This window comes from Vicugna pacos, chromosome 5, assembly GCF_048564905.1.
Source record: "Vicugna pacos chromosome 5, VicPac4, whole genome shotgun sequence".
Classification (NCBI taxonomy): Eukaryota; Metazoa; Chordata; class Mammalia; order Artiodactyla; family Camelidae; genus Vicugna; species Vicugna pacos.
Window position 1 is genome coordinate 58,170,932 of NC_132991.1, and position 22,214 is coordinate 58,193,145.

Genomic DNA, 22,214 nt, shown 5'->3' on the forward strand with positions numbered 1-22,214 from the left:
GATTGTCTAAGGTGAGGGTACAGGGAAATGGGGAGTGACTGCTAATAGATACCAGGTTTCTTTTTGGACTGATAAAGGTGTTCTAAAATTAGATTGTGGTGATTATAGTTGCACAATTCTGTAAATATACTAAACCCTATTGAATTGTATACTTAAAATGGGTGAATTGTATGGTGTATCAATTATATCACAATGAAACAATTATTTTAAAAGAAAGAAGAGCAAAGGTTGTTTTGGATTTCCTAAAGTAAGGTAATTGACAAAGACTATAAGTTCTAACCCATGTAGTGGTGTGGAACCAGCAGTCTTAATCTTTAAAAACAAAGAGCTAGTTTTCAGCTTCACTGGGGTTACTTTTCTCTAGAAAAATGTATTCATTTTCTCACTTCTTTAAAAATAAAGTTTTTACCAGATCCTTCTAAGTGCTTGACACTGTTATGGGTACCAGGGACTCAGTCACATTCCTGATTCTTCTCCTTTTTTCCCTCCCTACATGTAGTCAGTCACCAAATCACATCAAGTCAATTTCATATCCTTTGGTCTATCTCTGTGTTCTCTTTCCCTCTTAACAATGTGCTTTGCTCTGGTACCCAGTCCAATGATTTTCAGCCACAGTGTTAATATTAGTAAAATACCAAAGTTTGCAAATGTTTTGCCTTAAATATATTAGAGGCACAATCCTATAAATGTCACTTTTACTGACTTGCATTCCATTATATTTTTGTGAGTAGAAGAGAGTTGTAGTGTTACAGCTAGTGTGCTGGGAATTAAACAGCCCTCAGTGCCTTTGGGAATATTTTGCAAATGTGAAGCTCATTCATTTTGTGTGTCCTCAGTAAAAGCTGAGAATCTCTGGGTTGGATTATTACAGTCACATTTTAAAAATCCATATTGCTTTAGTTTTAATTCTCACTAAATCTTTCTGGCCAAATATCTCTTTTTTTCATTGAAATATATTTGACATGTAACATTATGTAAATTTAAGGTGTACAGCATGTTAACTTGATACAGTTATATTGTGATATGTTTGCCATTGTAGCAATTGCACCTGTATCTTATTACATAATTATCATTTCCTTTTAGTGGTTGGAATAGTTAGGTTCTAGTCTTCCAGCAGATTTGATGATAATAATATAATACTGTTGCCTATATTCATTATACTGTGCATTAGACCTCTAGGGCTTATTTGCTACTCATTGCAAGTTTTACCTTTAAATAACATCTGTCCTGTCTCCCCAACTCCGATGCCCTGAGTGACCACCATTTTACTCTTCTCTATGAGTTTGTCTTTAGATTTTACATATGAATGGTATCATACAGTATTTGTCTTTATCTGACTTATCTCACTTAGCATAAAGTCTTCAAGATCCAAAGATCTTTCTAATACCCGTATCTGATCATGACATTTTCATTTTCCCAATTAGATTTCTTCAGTGGCTGAGCATTCCATTTAAGAGAAACTGTAGACTTCTTTGCATGATATGCTAGGTCATTCACAATCTTGCTCCTGTCTCTTTCTGTCCAGCTGCATCTCCAGCAAGGCGTGTTCTCTGTGTGTCTGTGCCTTTGTATGTATTCTTCTGCTTGTCAGGAATGCCCTTTCCATAATTTGTGAGTGGCAAACTCCTTTCAAGTCTCACCATACATGCAACTGCTCTGTGAAGTAGATTTAGGTTTCTTGTACAGTGTTCCCATGTGTTTTGTACTAGCAGTTTTCATAATGCATCGTAATTATTTTAATATCTTTTTTCCTTTAATATTTTTAGCTCCTTGAAAGCTGGGACCTTATCCTTCTACTTTTGTATTCCTAGCTTTTAGCATGGAATCTACAAAGTAAAGTTTCAATAAATATTTGCAGAATAAATTCAGAATGAGATTTTCCAAAAAATTTAATTTAGCCAAAGTATTTATGTATTATAATATATGATGAAATTAAGGATTAAAAATACTTATGCGACATCATGTTTCCTGGAGTAGTTCCAATTTTAAATAGTCTAGTGTATTGTCTTTTAAGTATAAATGGAGTTTACACAGACATCATAATTTTTTATTTAGAAATACACACGTTGAACCTATACCTTAATTTTTTAATTGTTTACAATTTATTTTTATCGTTTGATTTCATGTACTTTCTGTTCTTTTCCTAATTAAGATCACTTTCAAAGCAATAGACAGTGAAAAGTTGAAATCTTGGACAGAACAGTACCTAAATTCTAGTTCTGTCATTTCGCTGTGCACTTTGGGGCGCATCTGTATTTATGTGAATATTAATAAATAGAACTATTGAATATTTAGAAACCCTTAGGTATAAGGACATGCATAATAAGGGTAAGGTTGGTACTGACAGTGGCACTCTCGAAAGTACTATGATTTAAGGATGCATGAGAGTATCTCCCAGTTTTTTCAGACCTCTGTTATTCTGGTGTGGTTTCTTTGGTTTGGGGACCCTGATTTTACTCCTTGCCCTTCTTCTAAAGGTAAATTGTTTATTTAACTTTAAATGAATTTTTGAAATAATTTTGTTCTGAGAATGTGGTAATACCCTTAAGCAACTGGAGATTTCATAACATCACCTAATCATACATGAAAATGCATTTGTCTGAGACACTATTTGAGAATTCACAATTAGGGATCTGGAATTAGTTCTAACTTATTACTAACTTTGATTAGAGGAGAGTGAGATTAGTGAAGTAAAAATTTGGTGCCAGAAAGGTTGGGGTATAAATCATGCTTCCATGACCTACTATTTGTGTTTCTTTGGGTAAATCAATCTCTTTGAGCCCCAGTTTCCTCATCTGCAAAATGAGATAATACCTACCTGAAATGATTGTGAAAATTAACAGTGGCTTTTAGAATACTAGTGATCATAAATCATAACTCCTATTAGATTCATATTGATAAAACCCTGGGAATAGGCAAAAGGTTTTCCTTTTATACTAAATGTTGGGTAGTGTGTCCTCTTGAGTATTTGTTACACTATCTGTGTTTTCCTAAGCAGGTTGGTCTCTTAGATTCTGAAAACAAAGTGGTTCTCAGGTGGTACAGATCAACAAGCAAGAGTTGTCATCTTGTCTGGAAGAGAATACCCCTTCATAACTATCCCCTAACGTACCAATAAGAGGACAACATGAGTTCTTCTACTTCACCTTTCATTTTATTGTACATAATACTGTTAGTACTTCTTCCTATCTCCATAGATTCCTGGTCTTGTTAAAGAGTTTGTTTGGCTGGGATCCTTTTGTCTAGCCAGTCTCTCTTTCAAACCTTTCAATCAGTTAAGTATTTAAATCAGTGTATTTTTGCTTGGAACAAATAACCTTTCTACATTACAAAAGAGAGAAAAGAGAGAGAAAACACATAGGGGAACTTCCAACTTCTTTCCATTGGTTCTACAAACCTACTTGTTTGGATACCCATTCTTTTCTCACTGCTTTTTGTTCAAGTGTGTCATCAAGAGCCTCCCTTGATCTACTGTCTTCAGTTATTGCTCTGTCTGCTTTCACTCTACAGCCAAACTTCCTAAAAGAGCTTAATATTCTCCCTCTGGTCCCTGTCCAATCACTAAAATTTGGCTTTTTTTACTCTATATCCCTAGAACTGCTCTCACCCTCCTTACTGCTAAAACCTGTGGCTACATTTCTGTTCTTAACCTTGGTCTCCCAACATTTGTCATGTATGACTACTTTCTTTTGGAAAAAATTCCTTATTCTGTGCACCATACTGTCCTGTGGCTCTTCTTGCCACTGTGGCCAGTCCTTTTCAGTCTCCTCTTCTCCTCTGCCTGCCTGTTTTTTGTTTTGTGAGCCTGAATCTATTTTTTTAATATATATACATTTTTATTGAAGTACAGTTAGTTTACAATGTTGTGTCAGTTTCCAGTGTACAGCACAATGCCCCAGCCATAAATGAACATACATATATTTGTTTTCATATTCTTTCTCACCATAAGTTATCACAAGGTATTGAATATAGTTTCCTGTGCTATACAGTATGGACTTGTTTCTACCTGCCTCTTGAGTGTTGATGTTGATGTTTTCTCCTAAGCCTTTTCTTTACACATTGTCTTTAGGATTTAAGAAGAACTAAGTGAATGTTTGTTCAATGAATGAATTGTGTCTGTATTGATGGTTTCTCAAGAGATTTGACTATAATTGGACCTTGTTAAGTTAAGAAATTTAAATATTTCATACAGCCAAACTTTGGTCCGGAATCTCTGGACCACGCTCTCTTAAACTACCCTACTACGAACTTTCAGTAAAGAAAATCCAGGCTCATTATTCAGCTTTCATGTCTGAGGTTTAGATGGCTTTTTTTTAGTTCTCTGTATATAGAAGATAATTATAGCGGTAATTTGAAAGAGCATGCATTACTCCCAATTTTTATACCAGTTTAACTTTTTACAAAAGTCTTATAGCATTGGTGTCCCTCCTCAGTAAAATAGTATTTCTTTACTTGGAGTAGCAATTTAATTTAAATATACTCTGAGTAGATACTCTGAAATTTAGGATTAGAAGAGGGGAGAGAATTAATACTTAATGAAACTTCTATGCTAGGCATTTGCCTTGCATTTGCCTACATTATATATTTTCATCTTCCAACAACTCTGGGAGATAAATATTCTTAGTCATCTTGTAGAGAAAGGAAGATTGAGTTAAAGGAAGTTAAACAGATTCTACCCTGACAGAACCAGAGTGTCAGACTTTATAGCTTATGTGTCTTTTATAAGTGATGCTGAAAATATAAGTTAGGATGAATGCTATATATAGAGTTAAACTGTGTAAGTACTTACATTTATTAAATTCAAATTGTGTTAAAAGTTGTTTGTGTCATTTTATCCCTAGGCAATTATTTGGCAGAAAACTAGAGTATCAGATCATAAAATGGCTCTTATGTCTGTTCTGGGGACTGCTGTTATGGGCAATATGGAATTCATTCAGTACCATTCTGAAAAATCTCAGGTATAATAATAATTCTAATTTACAATGAATCTTATTACTTTTCTGTGGCTTTGGGGTGGCAAGAAGTTTTTCTTTTAAAATTTTAACAAAATCTGTGTACAAGGTAAAAAAAAGAAAATACACACAGAGCTCATATTAAACCTCTCTCCCCAGTCCTACTTGCCCGTTTTTATCTATTCTGTTTATTATTTTTAATTTTAAGTATTGTACTTACATTAATTTTTTTTTAGTGATTTTCAATTTAGGGTCGTTATCTATTTATATAATGAAAGAAAAAAAGTTGAGTTTTCTTACCTTTGTTTTCTCCTTCCCATCATAAATATGTACTCCAACTTTCTTTTCTTGATCTCTTAGCTTCAGTCTTCTTGGGTCCCTGTAATACTGGATGAGGTTATTAACACTCCCACTCTTACCAGCTCTTCCCCTCAGTCATTCAGCTCCATTTTTATGTTATCAAGCTATCATTAAACCTATTTTCTTAAGTAACCATCTTTTATTTTCAGATTGATTTTAACAGTTGAAAACTTTTATGGAGTATATATTATTATGACTTCTCTGTTATCTTCTCTTCTTTCAAATTTGTTGGAATCTGTTTTCTGCTACTAGTTCCCTTCCTATTCTACTTTGTGGTATTGAGTTCTTAATTATTATCATTTTATTAGAGCTTTGAATGGGAGCTTGTGCTCAATTAGTGTGTTCTCTCTGCTTGAGGAACAATTCAAGCCAGCCTTAGTGGCCATGATCTGGCATTGGTTCTGTTTTTCACACTTCCCTTAATAGCTGTTTAATAGTTTAGATACTAGTGCCACCTTGGAGTGGTTATAGTGGCCAACTTGGGATATTAAAGGTACTGTCTAAATTCCTCTTGGTTCCCTGTGGTTTCACGGCACTTTGTTGTCTATACTGGTAACCCAGGAAGCTTGCAACAGGAGATCCAGGCTTAATATCTGTGGCATTGTGGTTTAGAGATTCTAGCTGTCATAGGTTGGTCTGAAGACCAGCAGCATTGGCATTCCTTGGAAATTTGTTAGGTGAAGAGTCTCATGCCCCATTCCAGAGATATTGAACAGAATCTGCGTTTTAACAAGGTCTCTGGGTGCATATTAAACTCGGAAAAGCACTGATTTAGCCCTTGGTCAGCTGAAAAAGGAGAAAGAGGTTTACTGAAACAGGAGAAAGTCAGGGCTGTTTCAGCAGAATTGGGGTAGTGGAGAGGAGATGGGTTGGACAGGTGGGTAGGGGCTCTTTATCTGATAAAAGCATAAAGGGGAAGCTAATTGGACAGCAGGGTAGAAGTGCGATGAAATATCTTATCAAGCTTTGAATGTGGTAAGACAGAGAAGATTTTTGTGACAGCTAGTTAAAAATAGTAAGCATTTGGGGATGAAAGAAATAGAGGCTCTACATCTGTATCTTAGCGTCACTGGTGCATGTGTATGGAACTGTGTGAAATTATTCAGGAAGAGAAGAGAGCAAGAAAAAAGGGTCTGATGATGGAACTCAGGGGGACAATCATCATTACATGCTGTAAGCAAAGGGAGAGAAAAAGCAAACCAGACTAAGGAGGAAGTGTCAGAGAGGAAGCAGAAAGACCAAAAGAGAAGGCTAAAATAGCATCGTGCTTCCCAAAAAAGAGGGTTGTCATTGGTGTCAGAGTCCGCAGAGAGTCAAGCAAGAGTAGAACTGAGCATCTATTGAAATTGGTCATTGAGGTAGAAGCCAGATTATAGGGGATTGGTTATGAAGTGGGGAGAGGTCCATAGTTGAAGAGCAATTAGGGGAGAATTATTTGTATTTTGCCTTTGATTTTTGTTCTGCTTAAATTTTAGTTGAGGAATACTTGGGTATAGAATCTTATAAAGTCTACCCAATTTTTAATTTTGTTTTACTGATTTGGCCTCTTACAGACATTTTTTTCCCATAAAACAGCTTGATTTTCACTTTTTATAGCATTTTATAAGACTTTGCCATTTGATTTTACTTTTCCATATAACTTATAGTTTGCTAGTTCTTAAGGTTATCTTTTGGGGAGAAGGGGCAGGAATTCTTTCCTAAAATTTTATTATGAACATTTTTAGACATTCAGAAAAATTTAAAGAATAGTATAATGAACATCCATATACTCTCTATGTAGAATCAATAATTCTTAACATTTGGCCATATGTATAAAGATTATCTAAGCCATTTTTAAAGCTCAGTATTTGGAAGTAATAGTAATTATTCAGTGGCCAGCCAAAATGGTGTGGAAGGAAAATAATAGCAATATTACCAATTTTTTTCTTCATTTTAATCTTCATTCTTGACTCTTCTGGTCATTTTTTTTTTCCACCAACAAGCCCAGTAAGACTTTCAGAGGCTAAACAGGCTCTCCCTGATGCTCAGCAGGTGTTTTAAGAAGAGTCTCATGTTACTCAGTAAATTACACAACCATTTGTAAATGCTGTGAAGTTTTACAATTAATTAAGTAGTATCATTTTATAATGGATTATCCAGCTTTATTTATTAATTTATCTTTTAAATTGGCACAGTTTGGCATCATGACAATAATGCACTTAGCGTTCTAAAATTGGTAATGCAACTCCTTAAAGACTTATTTCCAGGGACAGGGATAGCCATAGACATAGGTGGCAGCCTACAGGCTATGTTGGTGAGGAGCCTCATGGTTTCTGCTTCACTAAAAGCAGCACCCCTCACTGACTCACTTTTCCAAACCTAAGCTGAAATTTTACTATTAGTGTTTCTTAACAGCCTAGTAAAACATCTGATTATAGTTGTTTCAGATAAGAGGTTATTATAGGCCTGTATTTTAAATAATTGGACCAAGATCACACTAGTAGTGGAGCTAGGATTTAAATCACGTCTGGCTCTATCTTGTATCCCTAACAGTTCTCTATATTATCTTTAAAAGTAAAAATTGAAGCATTTTCTTTGCCTTCTATTCCCTAAATCTCTCTCTCTCTCTTCTCTCTGGTATTTTTTCCCCCAGAACCCCTCTTTATTTTCTCCCTTCTTTTCATATATTTGTAAAATAGAGAAAAATAGCATAAAAATAATCGGTTTATTTGTAGAAATTAACCGATTTCTAAGTAGAAATGAAGATCGGGTACAATACTGTAGTGTGTCAAAGAGTAAAAGGGATTTTTCTTTTTCCCTCAGAAATGAAAACCTGGTCAGATTGACTTCATAGCATACTCAGAATAAAGATAGAAACAGTCACTTCTTTACAGAAAAATGTGGCTAAAAAGAAAAGGATAAACAGCCAGAGGAAAGTCACAATATACAGAAAGAAATTTTTAAAAGACAGAAAGAAGATAGGGTTGTTCAGAGAGCAGTATTTATGCTGTAGGTCCTGTGACAATAAGATATATACACATTCATGAAGTTTTCTTGAATGTCAATTTTTTCCATAAAATAGAGTTGCTAAAAGGGAGTCAGAGGCTGAGAACACCAATTTAACATGCTTCAGTCATTTATATAAGTATAATACTTAGTGTTATCAGGAGGTATATGGCTCTTCAGAACTTAAGATGAAAATCTGTTTGTTAATTTTTATACCTTTTAATGTATTGTATATAATCAGACCCATGGAATCATATTGTTGATATCGCATATTGATTCTGTAATTATTTATTGCAATTATAGATTTATCTAAGTGGATTTTTTCCAAAGCATGATGCAGACCACTCTTTAACAAGTCTTTCAACCCCAGAAAGGAGTTTCATCTTTATAAACAATCGACCAGTACACCAAAAAGACATATTAAAGGTAACCTTTTTAAGAAAAAATTTATTACTTAGATCAGAAATAAAAACTCATTTGTCAGCTTGTTTAAGGACTACTTCTAAGAATTTGTTCTAAAATAAGGAAAAGAAAAAAAAAGATGCAGTATCATTGATTAAGCCTTGTGTTAGGTACCTTACATGTGACTCTTCTCAACAGTTCTGTGATGAATTGTTATCCTTATTTGTAGTGAAGAAACTGAAATGTTAGTGACTATCTTAGACTACATAGTCAGGAAGTAACAGAATTTGGATTTGAACCTGGACTTTCAAAACATCTGTGACTTTTATCTTTTAACCACAAAGCCAGTTGTACTGGATATTTGTACTTCTTAGTGAATGCTTGTGCTTCATATAAGTTCAAAACCTCCAAGTGGTATTATTCTTTAAATACTGCTTTTCCTAATAAGCAGTTACATCCACTCAGTTTCTCAGTTAAATATGCTTCTTTTTGTAGTATTTTAAGGATGACAATACTACTTTTATTTATGTGGTATTTTTTGTCTTTTATTCATTACATATATTTCTAGCTAATCCGACATCATTACAATTTGAAATGTCTAAAGGAATCTACTCGTTTGTATCCCATTTTCTTTCTGAAAATTGATGTTCCCACAGCTGATGTAGATGTGAATTTAACGCCAGATAAAAGTCAAGTTTTATTGCAGAATAAGGTAACCTTTTCCAGATAATTTTTTTTGTATGTATACTATTTACAAACTTACATAGTCCTAATCATTTTCATATGAAAAAGGAGATTTGCTTATTTGTATATATCTTTTATATTTATATTATTTTTATAATTTCCCCTAACATTTGTTAATTTGTATTTTTAGGAATCTGTTTTAATTGCTCTTGAAAATCTGATGACGACTTGTTATGGATCACCACCTAGTACAAATTCTTATGAAAGTAATAAAACAGATGTTTCCTTAGTTGACATGGTTGTTAGTAAAACAACAGAAACAGATGTGCTTTTTACTAGGATGGAAACGTCTGGAAATAATTATCCAAATGTTGATACTTCAGCCGCCGTTCCTTTCCAAAATGATGTGCATAATGATAAATCTGAGAAAAACACTAATTATTGTTTAAATCAGCAGATACCTCTTGGTGACCATTATGATGATCATTTTAGTAGTGAAAATTCTAGCATTGATAAGAATGCAAGAAATACATTTCAAGAGATCCCAATGAATAATTTATCATGTGAGGACACCCAAAAGGAATACAATGAAACTTGTTTTTTAGGTTCTGTTAAGCATGCCCAATCAGAAAACAGCAATAAAGGTCATATAGATGAAAGTGGGGAAAATGAAGAAGCAGTTCCTGAGGAGTCTTTGGAAATTTGTGCAGATGACTGGAGCAAGGGAAATGTACTTAAAAATTCAGAAGGAGAAAACATTGAACCTGTGAAAATTCTAGTGCCTCAAGAAAGTTTACCATGTAAAGTAGGTAATAATAATCATCATCACTCAGATCCTGAACAAAAGAATCTCAATGAAGGTTCCTGTAGCAAAAAATCAAACGTGGTAGATAACAAATCTGGACAGCTTACAGCTTATGATTTAATTAGCAGTCGAGTAATCAAGAAACCCATGTCAGCAAGCGCCCTTTTTGTTCAAGATCATCGTGCTCAGTTTTTCACAGAAAATTCCGAGGCTGGTTTGGAGAATGCAACAGTACAAACTGAAGAACTGTGGAAGACATTGAGTGAGGAGGAAAAACTGAAGTAAGTTTCCAGAGCTTTCATGTGACCTGAATGCTCAGATATCTATTTCCATTCTATATGACTCACTGTGTTAAAAAAAATTTTTTTTAAACTTATTTATGGAAAAGCAGAATGGAACCTTTTGGCTTGGCTTGTGTACCTTTTTTGGCATCACTTTTTTGGGGTTAATTTAGAGGTTTTTCTGGGTTTTTGTTTTGTTTTGTTTTTTATTTTGGTACAGGCCTTAACTACTTTCTGATTTAAATTTGTAGTTAAAAGTTTTCCATTCTTAATTTAAAATTACCATTTTCTTCTATTTTTTATTTTATGTTAAAGAGTCTTCCTGTGACAGGACTTTTTGTTTTTTAAACTTACACATTAGACCAATTACCATTAGATGTTTTTAAGTAAGGTCTTGACTATTCCCTTTTTAAATTGGTCTCCAAAATATGTAACACAATACAAAAATTGTAACATTGTAGATTCAATCTAGTAATGTTAATACTGTTTCTATTCAGTATAACTCAAGGCCTTTTTCTAAAATCTTTTATTTACTGACAACTTGTAAACTATAGTGGGGTTTGGGGGGTAGGTAAATAAGGTGGTTTGATTTATTTTATCTTTTATTAAAATAAGTACATATTACTTGCCATTTTTAGATTGGAATAAATATTCCAAAAAATATGATGAGTATTTCTGATTGACTTAGGACACTTTCTGTAAATACAAAATACTATGTTTTGAGTGACCTAACCCACTAGAAAATGAAAGAGTGCAGTTACACTTCTATTCACATATTACTACCTAAGGCATCTCAACACTGTGTCAAACATCTGGAAAAAATTTAAATGTAATCTCTCATCCAGAATTTATATTTGATGGTAAACTATATGGATACTTGACCGATTTTTTTTCATTTTTACATTAGTTTATTCAGTCTTATAAAGATACTATCAATTTAAAGTAATAAAGACCACTGTTAATACCAATAGGCAAAACCTCTATAAGTTAACTTCTCCCCACCTTTTTTTTTTAGTGGGAATGGTGGTGGTTTTTTGTTCCTTTTTCAAACATATACAAAAGTAGACAAAACAGTACAATGAACCCTTGTTTGCTAACTATTGAAACCCTGTCTCACTGACCCTCCTCATGGTCCGCTGTACTTCATCCTTACCTCCATTCACTTCACTTCCCTACTGTCACCATCATTATTCTGAAGCAAACCCTTGGATAATATCCTCTATTTCATAAATATTTTAATATGTATTTATAAAAGATAAAAATACTCTTACTTTAAATAGAGCCATAATACAATTGTCATAACTTTCTAAAACATGAATTTTAGTATCATCAAATATTCAGTGTTCAAATTTCTAATTATATCATGAACGTTGATTTTTTTAAGTTTATCTGAATCATGATGCAAATTAGATTCACATATTATTACCTTTAGTTTTACCTAAATGACAGATGCAGTTTAAAGACGAGTGCACTTAACTTCTAATACAGCAAGCCCATAAAAGTTGAATTACATTGACCAGAGAACTGATGATTGAGAGTTGTCTGAGAATAGAAAAAAAGCATAGGTATTTCCAGTTCTCGTCAAAGTAGGGGGTGTAACAGCTCAAGAAAGCTATTCCCTTGCAGCCTCACAACAGCAAGTATCATTCATTTCCTTGAGGAATATCAGTGTTTCTTCCTGCAGGCCCCAAGGTGTTAAGGTAAAAGGATTATGGTTAAAATAGACCTCATCTAAAAATTTGTTTATTATCAGGCAGGATTCTGGAATTGAAAATTTTCTCTGTCTTATTGACATAAGGTAGACAAAAAAGGCATTGTTGGTCAGGAGCAAACCTCTGAAGCTACACCTGGGTTCTGACCCCAGTTCTCTTTGCTAGCTTTTTGTAAAAATGTGTGGACAGTATCTCCTGGATTGTTATGAGGATTAAATAAGATACTGTGTGTTGTGACACAGGATAAGTGACTGTACATAGTAAATAATTGCTCATGGTGTTAATCAGAGTTTTTAATCTGTGGAAAGGAAATTTCTCTGTTGTGATTGACATTATTTTTCATTTGTGTATTCAAGATTAAATTTAATTTGGAGGCCAGAAGTAGAAACCTGTGAAGGAAATATAGTTATCTTGGGATTAAAGAGTTTACTCTATGTCACAAAATGCTCTATTAGAATCTTCCAGAGCCAGGGCCTGGAGACCATGATAGACTAGGTCTAAAATCACATTATTGAGAAGGTAGAGCAAAAATGTTACATTCAAGAATCATACTAACTACCATTTCTCTTCTAGTCTTTATCTTAGAATTTTTTCCATGCTCTTAAATACTACAAGAGGTGCTAAGGGATATGAGAATAGACTCCTCTTCTATAGGTAATCAACCTTCCCATCCATTCTTTCTTTTCTTCCCTTTTTCCTATGTTTGCTTATTTCTTTCCCTTCCTCTTTCCTCCCTTTCCCCTTCCCTCTCTTCCTTTTTCCCCTTCCCTTCCCTTCTCCTTCCTTGTTCCCTTCAGTTAGGAAATATTTACTGAGGACGTTCTGGGTACAGGACCCTAGCTAGTCATTACAGATAAAGTGATAAATACTAAATAAAACATACTTTCACTACTCACATACATGAGATCTGGTAAGGAAGACACTATTAAACAAATAGTAATCATAGAATGTGAAGAGGTTTTAAATAAAAGAAATATAGGGAGTTATGAAAACGCTTAGCAGTTGGGCTTAATCATATCTGTGGGACTGGAAATGCTTCCTTGAATAGAAGTTAATCACAATGGTGTAGGGAATTGTCTATGTAGAAGGAACAGCATGTCAGAGGGTCCAGTAGCTAGAAGGAAAAGGTGTTACTGAGGAACTGAAAGATGCCTTCTATGGCAGGGATAGATTATGGCAGAGTGCAATAAAGAAAAATAGGGGAAGTCAGGGAAGATCATTGAAAGTTCAGAGAGTTTAAATAAGACCTAGGATCACAGTTTTCTGCCGAGAGCTTAGTACAGACTTTGTAGTAGGAATACTTCCTTTTTTTCCTTTCTGGATGTTTTTCCTCCTTGCTTTCTTCTCCTTTCCTCTAGTGGGTTGGAAACAAGATTTAGGCCATGTGTCCTGCCACTGGGGTCTCAGTCAGTTGATGTGAATTTGAACTTTGATTTTCAGTAGCAATGAACATATTTCTACTTAAAACAACTATGAATAATGTTGTAATTGGGGCACTATTGAAAATGGTAAATTAACTTTCTATGTAAAGTCACAAAAACATTTTACATTTTGAATTGATTACTGATCAGATCAGAATTAATATTTCTCATTCAAGTTACTAAATCCCTTAATGATATTAAGTCAAAAATAGCAGCTGTTTTTACTTAACATTTACTTAATATTCCTTTGGAGATACCTTTTTATACTTCCCAAGAAACTAATTTGACTTCTTGACTAAATCAAAAGATTAGTACCATATGTAAAAATTTGTACATTATAATTAATTACAAATGGTGACTTTTCATCTTAAACTCATTTTCCACCATAGGGGAAAAATATTAGAAATGAATGTCCAAGAGCTAGAAATACTTATTTATAGTACCTATTAGAAGTATTGAAAGTTTTGTTTTTTATATTACTAGTCCAGAACTTCAGATTTAAGTGAAAATAGGAGAAAATAATATAAAAAATAATGACTGTGGTTTGGTCAGTAACCAAAAGAGGCGTTTAAGATTAGAAACAACATTTTCTAGTCTCAAATTTAAAACTCCATTTTAAAAAATTTTAGCAAGTTTACTTAAATAATTACCACCAACCTTTAGTCAATCATGTGCCCCATTCATTCATTAAGTTTCTTGATAGAAAATAATGATAGCAAACATTTATTATCATTTACTGTGTGCCAAGCACTATTCTGAGTACTTAAGACATTTTAACTCATTTTATTCCTCATATCAAAACTATTAGCTAAGTGTAGATTGTCTAGATACTACAGACAAGCCTACTGAGGCACAGGGAAGTTAAATAATTCATGTAGGTTTGCAGAGCTACAGAATGTCAGAACCAGGCTGTCTGCCTGCCCCTGAGGTCTGTGCAAAAGGTAGTTTTCAATTCTGTATACATTAGAATCACCCATGGAGCTCTTTAAAAACTGTGCTGCCTAAATGCAGCCTAAATGTGGAGTCTTAGAAACTAAGGGTAGGACCCAGGCATCTCAGTTTTTTAGGAACGGGTTTATATAAATGCTATGCCAGACTGTCTTTGGCCCTGGAAGTTTCATTTTACTCCTATTAGTATTGACCAAGAAGAAAGGACCTTATAACTTCTTAGGCAGCATAATTTTAAAAGGCCCATTATCTTGTACCTTTGAAATTGAATTAGATGGTTTGGATGTGTTCAGTTTATTTGAATTTATTTTTTCATTGCTGACTCTGAAATGAAAAATAAATAGTAACTGAAAAAAAATGACATTTAGCTGTGAAACCATTATAAATTTAATCATATAATTTTAATTTTGAGTGTCATAGTGACTTTAATTTTACTAGTACTAATTAGTAAATGTGTGTAAATTTTGTTGTGCTTAAAGAATTGTTTATTTTATGTTAATGTTACAGCAAATGTTTAAGGAGCTTTTCAGATTTGAAATTTACTCCTTATTTTATTATTTTACTTAATTTTTTTTTTAGTGCCTATACCTTAAATGGTTTTTAAAATTGGGTAAAATTTAGCTGCTGTGAATTACATAGATCTTAACTGTGTATATAGTTCAATGTGTTTTTATATGTGTACACCCATGAAACCACAACCACAAACAAAACATAGAACATTTCCATCAGCCCAGAAAGTTCCCTCATGCCACCTTACAAGCCGGTCTTCATACACAGCCACTGTTCTGATTTCTGTCACACTAGCTTGGTTTTGCCAGTACCTGAACTTTATATATTTTAAATCATAATGGTATGTACTCCTTTATGTCTGGCTTCTTCCCCACAACAAAATATTTTTTTGATTTTTATCCATGTTTGTTCACTATATCTATATAGTTTATTCTTTTTAATTGATGAGTACTATTCAGTTGTATAAATATACCACAGTTTGTTTTTTCAGTTTCCAGTTGATGGACATCTTTCCAGTTTGGGGCAATTGTGAATAAAGCTGTGTTGTTTAGTTTCCATATATTTGGAAATTTTCTAATCATCTTATTGCTACTGATTACTAATCTATTTTGTCATAGATAGGGAAAATACAGTTATATTTAGACCTTTTGAAATTTATTGAGAATCAAGCTTAGCAACATATCTTGATGAATGTTCCATGGACATCTAAAAAGAATCTGAATTTTGCAGCTATTAGATGTAGTGTTCTAAAATGATAAGTCAAGGTAGTTGATAGTGTTGCTGAAATCATCTATGGCTTTAGTGATTTTTATTTTTTGGTCTAGTTCTGTCAGTTATTAGGGAGGGATATTAAAGTTCCCAGGTATGATTCTGAATATATTTCTACCTTTAGAAATATGAATTTTTGCTTCATGTAATTTGAAGCTCTGTTATTAGGTGCGTGCACATTTGTGATTGGTATATCTTCCTAATGGCCCCTTTTGCCATTATGAAATGTTGCTCTTTACCTGTGGTATTGTTTCTTCTTTTGAAATTTATTTTATCTTATATTACTATAGCTACTCTTTCTTATGCTTACTATTTGAATGGTGTATCTTTTCCATTCTTCTACTTTCAAACTATCTGTGCCTTTTTCTTTTCCCCCTCAAACTATCTGTATAACTCTTGTGGACAAGTATAGCTGAATTTTGCTTTTTTTTTTCTTAGTGGTCTACATTTTTATTTTGCTATACCTGATAGTGCTTTATGTTCCTTGATTTAAAATTTTTAATTGTTACAGATTTTTTAAAAATTGGCTTTATTGAATTTTAGTACTTTTTCCCCTGAGATTTGGTGATGCCTTGATAGAAAAAGATTCATTGTGATTCTCTTGGTGCTTTTCCCTAAGAAATTAGACCAGAATATTGCATAGGAAGTTGATTAAATACTTGAAAGCAGCTTGGCAACATGTGCTTACCTAGATTAGTAGAATAAAAAACATTGTATGTATGCAGTATGCAAAAGCAAGAGTAAATATGAAACAAAAATACACAGCTATACTGAAGGTGAAGGTGTTTCTGATGAAGTGCATTTTCCACATGTTGATAATTTAAAAAATATTAGGAGTCACTTCATGTAAAATATTCATGTTTTAAACTTTTAGATTTTTTGTCTTCCAGTTTTATTGAGATATACTTGACATACAGCGTAAGTTTAAGGGGTACAGCATAATGATATGACTTACAAACATCATAAAATGATTATTACCACAATAAGTTTAGTGAACAGCCATCATCTCATATGGGTACATTAAAGAACTGGAAAAAATACATTTTTTTCCTTGTGATGAAAACTTAGGATTACTCTCTTAATATTTTTCATACGTAACATACAGTAGTGTTAATTTTATTTATCTTGTCATACATTACTTCCTTAGTACTTATTTGTCTTAAAACTGGAAGTTTGTACGTTTTGTACTTTCATCCAGTTTGTACTTTCATCAAGTTCCCCGATCCTGCACCCTCTGCCTCTGGTAACCACATATCTGAACTCTTAGGTTTGTGTGTTTGTTTGTTTTTGAAATGTCATTGACCTATGACACTATGTTAGTTCCTGGTACACAAATGTACTGATTCAACATTTCCATACATTTCAAAATGATTGCTATGTGAATCATCTGTTACAATACAAAGATATTAATCAAATTATTGACTATTTTCCCCACACTGTACATTTCATACCCATGACTTACTTTTTTTTTAACTGAAAGTTTGTACCTCTCAATCTCCCTCACCTATTTTTCTCCTCCCCAACCCATCCCCAGCAGCCACCTGTTTGTTCTCTATATCTGTGACTGTTAAGTTTGTTCGTTTGCTTTTTAGATTGCACACTTAAGTGAAATCACACAGTATTTGTCTTTCTCTGACTGACTTATTTCACTTAGCATAATACCCTCTAGGTCCATCTGTGTAGTTGCAGATGATAAGATTCATTCTTTTTATGGCTGAGTAGTATTCTGTTGTGTATATATATATATATATATATATACACTACATCTTCTTTATCCATTCATCTGTTGATGAGCACGTGGTTGCTTCTATATTTTGAGTGTTGTTAATAATGCTGCAATGGACATAGGAGTGCATGTATCGTTTTGAATTAATGTTTTTTTTCATTTTCTTCAGATAAATACCCAGAAATGGAATTGCTGGGTCATATTGTAGGTCACATTTTAATTTTTTGAGGAATATCCATACTGTTTTCCACACTGGCTGAACCAGTTTACATTCCCATCAACAGTGCATGAGGGTTTCCTTTTCTCCACATCCTCACCAACATTTGTTATTTGTTGTCTGTAACGTTTCTTATAAAGCTGGGGCGGCTGTGATTTTGAACTCTTAGCTTTTGTTTGTCTGTAAAACTTTTGATCTATCAGATCTGAACAAAAGCTTTGCCAGGTAGAGTATTCTTGATTGTAGGTTTTTCTCTTTCATCACTGTAAATATATCATGCCACTCCCTTCTGGCCAGCAGAGTTTCTGCTGAAAAGTCAACTGATAGCCTGATGGGAGTTCCCTTGTATATAACTTGTTGCTTTTCCCTTACTGCTTTTAACATTCTCTTCTTATCTTTCCTTTTTGCAGTTTTAATTACAGTGTGTCTTGGTGTGGTCCTCTTTGGGCTGTTACTGTTTGGGACTCTCTGCATCCGGACCTGGATGTCTGTTTCCTTTCCCAGGTTTAGGGAGTTCTCAGCTATTATGTCTTCAGACATGTTCTCTGCCCCCTTCTCTCTCTCTTTTCCTTCTCGGACCCCCATAATGAGAATATCAGTACATCTGATGTTGTCCTAGAGGTCTCTTAAACTGTCTTCATTTCTTTTTATTCTTTTTTCTTTCCTATTCAGCTTCAGTGATTTCCAGTACACTGTGTTCCAGTTCACTGATCCATTCATCTGTATCACCTAAACTATTGATTCCTCCTAGTATATTTTTCATTTCACTTATTGTATTCTTCATCTTTGTTGGTTATCTGTATTTTCTCACTCTTTGTTTGAAACTTCTAACATCTCACTGTGTTCATTCATTCTTTGAGAAATCCAAGTTTCTTTGAGCATCTTTATGATAATTACCTTACACTCTTTATTGGATAGATTGCTTATCTCCACTTTACTTAGTTCTTCTAGTGTTTTATCTTGTTCCTTTGTTTGGAACATACTTATCTGTTGCTTCATTTTGCCTAATTTGCTGTTTTTATTTCTATGTATTTGGTAGGCTGATTCCCTTTCTCCATCTTGGAGAAGTGGCCTTATGTAGAAGACATCGTGTGCAGCTCAGTAGCACACTCTTATGTGATCACCAGAGCTATATACTTTAGGGGTGCCCTCTATGCAGCCTGTGTGGGTCCTTTTGTTGTAGTGGCCTGACTCCTGTGGGTGCACTGGTAGGTGTGTCTGGTCCCACTCTGGTTGTTTGCCATGCCCTACCTTGTACAAAGTGTGCCATCTTCTGGTGGGTGGGGCCAGGTCTTGAGGTGACTGGCTACAGAGTCCTGGTGGGTTCTGAATATAGTCCTGGCCCATTGGTGGGTGGAGTTGAGTCTCAAGGTGGCTGGCTACAGACTGGAGGTCCCAGGTCTGCCTGCTGGTTGGCTGGGGTGGTTCCTGACAGTGTTCTGTGTAGTTGGGGTGTCCCAAAGCTGGGTGTCCCAGAGTTGGGGTATCAGCCTGCTGATGAATGGGGCTGGTTCCTGACATGGCTGGCTGTGGAGTCTGGGATGTACTACAGTTGGTGTTGACCCACTGGTGCATGATGCCAGATCCTGGAGCTAGTGCCGGCACACTGGTGGGTGGAGTTGGATCTTGGGATCACTGGCTGCAGGGTCCTGGGGTCGCAGAGTTGGTTTTCTACCATGGTTGGTACCAATGGCTGGCTGGGGGTCTCAGAGGGCCCATGCTGTGGTATGTGGGGTCAGGTCCTGGGCCTACTGGTGTAGAGGGCAGCTTCCTAGTGTGGTTGTGGGCTCAGGGGGTCCTATGGCAGCTGGCCTGCTGGTATCTGGGGCTGTGTCCCTGATTGGTTAGCTGCTTGGCCTGAGGTGTCTCAGTACTGGTGCTGATAGGATAGAGAGTGGGGGCAAGACTGGGTCCTGAGGCTAATAAGCTAGAGGGAGGATTCCACAATGGTACTTGCCAGTACCAATGTCTATGTAGTAGAATGAGCTCCCCCAAATTGTTGCTGCCAGCATCTATGTCCCCAAGATGAGTTCCATTTGTCTCTTGCCTCTGTGGAAGGCTCTCCAAGATCAGCAGGTGGGTCATACCCCAGCTCCTTTCAAACTACTGCTTTTGCCCTAAGTCTTGGAATGTATGAGATTTTCTGTGTGGAGTCTCTATTTCCCAAAGCCCTCTGGCTCCACTGAAGGTAAGCCCTTGAAAGCCAAATGTTCTGAGTGCTTCCCTTCCCAGTGTAGGATCCAAGTGTGGGGCTCAGATTCTGTGCTCCTTGGGAAGAACCTCTTCAGCTGTAACTGTCCTTTTCTTTGTGGATCTCCTACCCTGGGGTTATGGGTCTTGATTATATTGCAACTCTGCCCCTACTACCCATCTTATTGTGGTTCCTTCTTTATATCTTCAGTTATAGAAGAGCTCTCTACTAGTCTTTTAGTTTATTCTCATCGATAGTTGTTCTGTAAATAGTTGTAATTTTGTTGTGCCCATGGGAGAAGGTGAGCTCAGAGTCTTCCTACTCTACCATCTTGACTACACCACTGCATCTCTGGATCTTGCTTTTGAAATTCAGTCTGACAGTCTTTACCTTTCAAATGGAAGATTTAGTCCATGTAATGTAGTAATTGATATGGTTTTGTTTTGGCCTGCCATTTTCCTGTTCGTTCTCCATTTTGTTTTTCTGTTCATCCTTGTTTTGGGAGAGAGCAGCCTCTGTAGGGTTAAAAGAATGTAACTTAATATTTAATTTTAATTCTTCTGTTGACTTTGCCTAATTTTTTGCTTTGGGGAATACATTATACATCTTTAATATATCATAATCTACTTAGAGTTAATTGGATACCATTGCACATAAAATTATTAAAATGTTCTAATAATTCCACTTATTACTTATAACCCCTGTCCTTTATGCAACTGATATCATATGTTTCACATCTACATAAAGAAAACCTCACTTTAAAATGCTTTTTTTTTTTGACTTAAACAATTAGCCTTCAAAGAAATAAGAATTTTTTGAAACAGTTTTTTTTTTCTGTTTACCTACATAGTTACCATTTTTGGTGCCCATCATTTTTCTCCTATAGATCTGAATTTCTATGTGGTGACACTTTTTAATAGTGTAATTATACTATATCAGATTTACAGTTTTCTTTTATCTGAAATGTCTGTTTCACCCTCATGTTTGAAGGACATTTTTATAGATAGAATTGAATTCTGGATTCTTTCAGCACCTGAAAGATGTTACTGTTGTCTGGATCTAAACTGCTTATGATGAGAAGTTATATCTATCATTTGTTGTGGTGTTTCTTTTTTGTAATATCTTTTCTTTTCCTCTCTGCTTCCAGGATTTTATCTTTATCCTTGGTTTTCAGCAGTTTGATTCTAATATATTTAGCTGTGGATTTCTTTGCATGTATCCTGCTTGGGTTTCATTGACTTTCATGGACCTGTAAAATGTATTTATCCAAATTGGATTATTTTCAGCCATAATTTCTTTGTTTTTTTCCCCATCACTTTTTTTTTTTTATCTGGGACTCCAGTTACATTTATGTTAGATCACTTATTGTGCCATACATAGGTCACTGAGGTGATTCTTCAGTCATTTTTCTCTCTGTTGTTCAGATTGGATTGTTTCTATTGATCTGTCTTTTAAGTTTACTGACCACCCCTTTTTTTTTTTTGCCCTCTCTAGTCTCCTGTTAAGTCTACCTAGTGAATTTTTCGTTTCACATACTGTATTTTTTAGTTTTAGAATTTTCATTTCCATTTGGTTCTTTTTTATAATTTCCCTTTTTGAGATTTCCCCTTCTAGTCTCTCGTTATGATCATTTTTTCCTGAAGTCCTTAAATATGTACAAAAACCTATTTTAAAAAATTCTTTTTGCATTTCCAGCATCTGCATCATCTTGACGTTGGTTGCTACTGTCCACTTTTTCTCTTTACTGTAACTCACATTTTCCTGTTTTACTGCTTGAGTGATAACTTTTGATTGTATAATGGACATTGTGAGTGATATGTTGTAGACACTCTGGATTCTATTATCTTCTTCTGAAAAGTATTAGGTTTTGTTCTACATGCATTTAAATTGCTGACAGATGACCTTGAGCTTGTGGAGGCTTTGTTTTACACTTCCTTAGGCAAAGACTAGTTAAATTTTGCAAGTAGTCCCAGGGCATCTTCCTTAGTTCTAGGACATAATTTTTATTTGTTTGGTTTTTTTCTTACTTGTAAAATGTGGCCCTCCTCCAGTTTTAATTGAAAGGTCAAAGTGTTTACCAAGCCATCTAATTATGTGGAATTTAAACTCCAAACTCCATTTCTTCTGCAGTGGGCAGCCACTGAAATCTCTATTTAGCTCATTTAGCTTCCTAGTGGTTATTTTCCTGTAGGCTTTCACACATGGGATTTTTTCTCCCTCAATTTCCAGTTGTTTTGGAAGCCAGGAGTTGT

The 22,214-nt window shown here is 34.7% G+C and overlaps 1 protein-coding gene across 6 annotated transcripts in view; it reads left to right on the top strand.

Moving 5' to 3' along the window:
• Positions 1-22,214, top strand: part of PMS1 (PMS1 homolog 1, mismatch repair system component) — a 90,552-nt gene that overhangs the window by 54,966 nt on the left and 13,372 nt on the right. For 4 of the 6 annotated variants that reach the window (XM_072961303.1, XM_072961306.1, XM_072961304.1 and 1 more), the window contains 4 exons: positions 4,842-4,958; positions 8,601-8,723; positions 9,268-9,411; positions 9,574-10,469. In XM_072961303.1, coding sequence (XP_072817404.1) covers positions 4,842-4,958; positions 8,601-8,723; positions 9,268-9,411; positions 9,574-10,469 — 1,280 coding nt within the window. The remainder of the gene's footprint in view (positions 1-4,841; positions 4,959-8,600; positions 8,724-9,267; positions 9,412-9,573; positions 10,470-22,214) is intronic. The other 2 variants (XM_072961307.1, XM_072961308.1) reach the window with 1 other exon arrangement.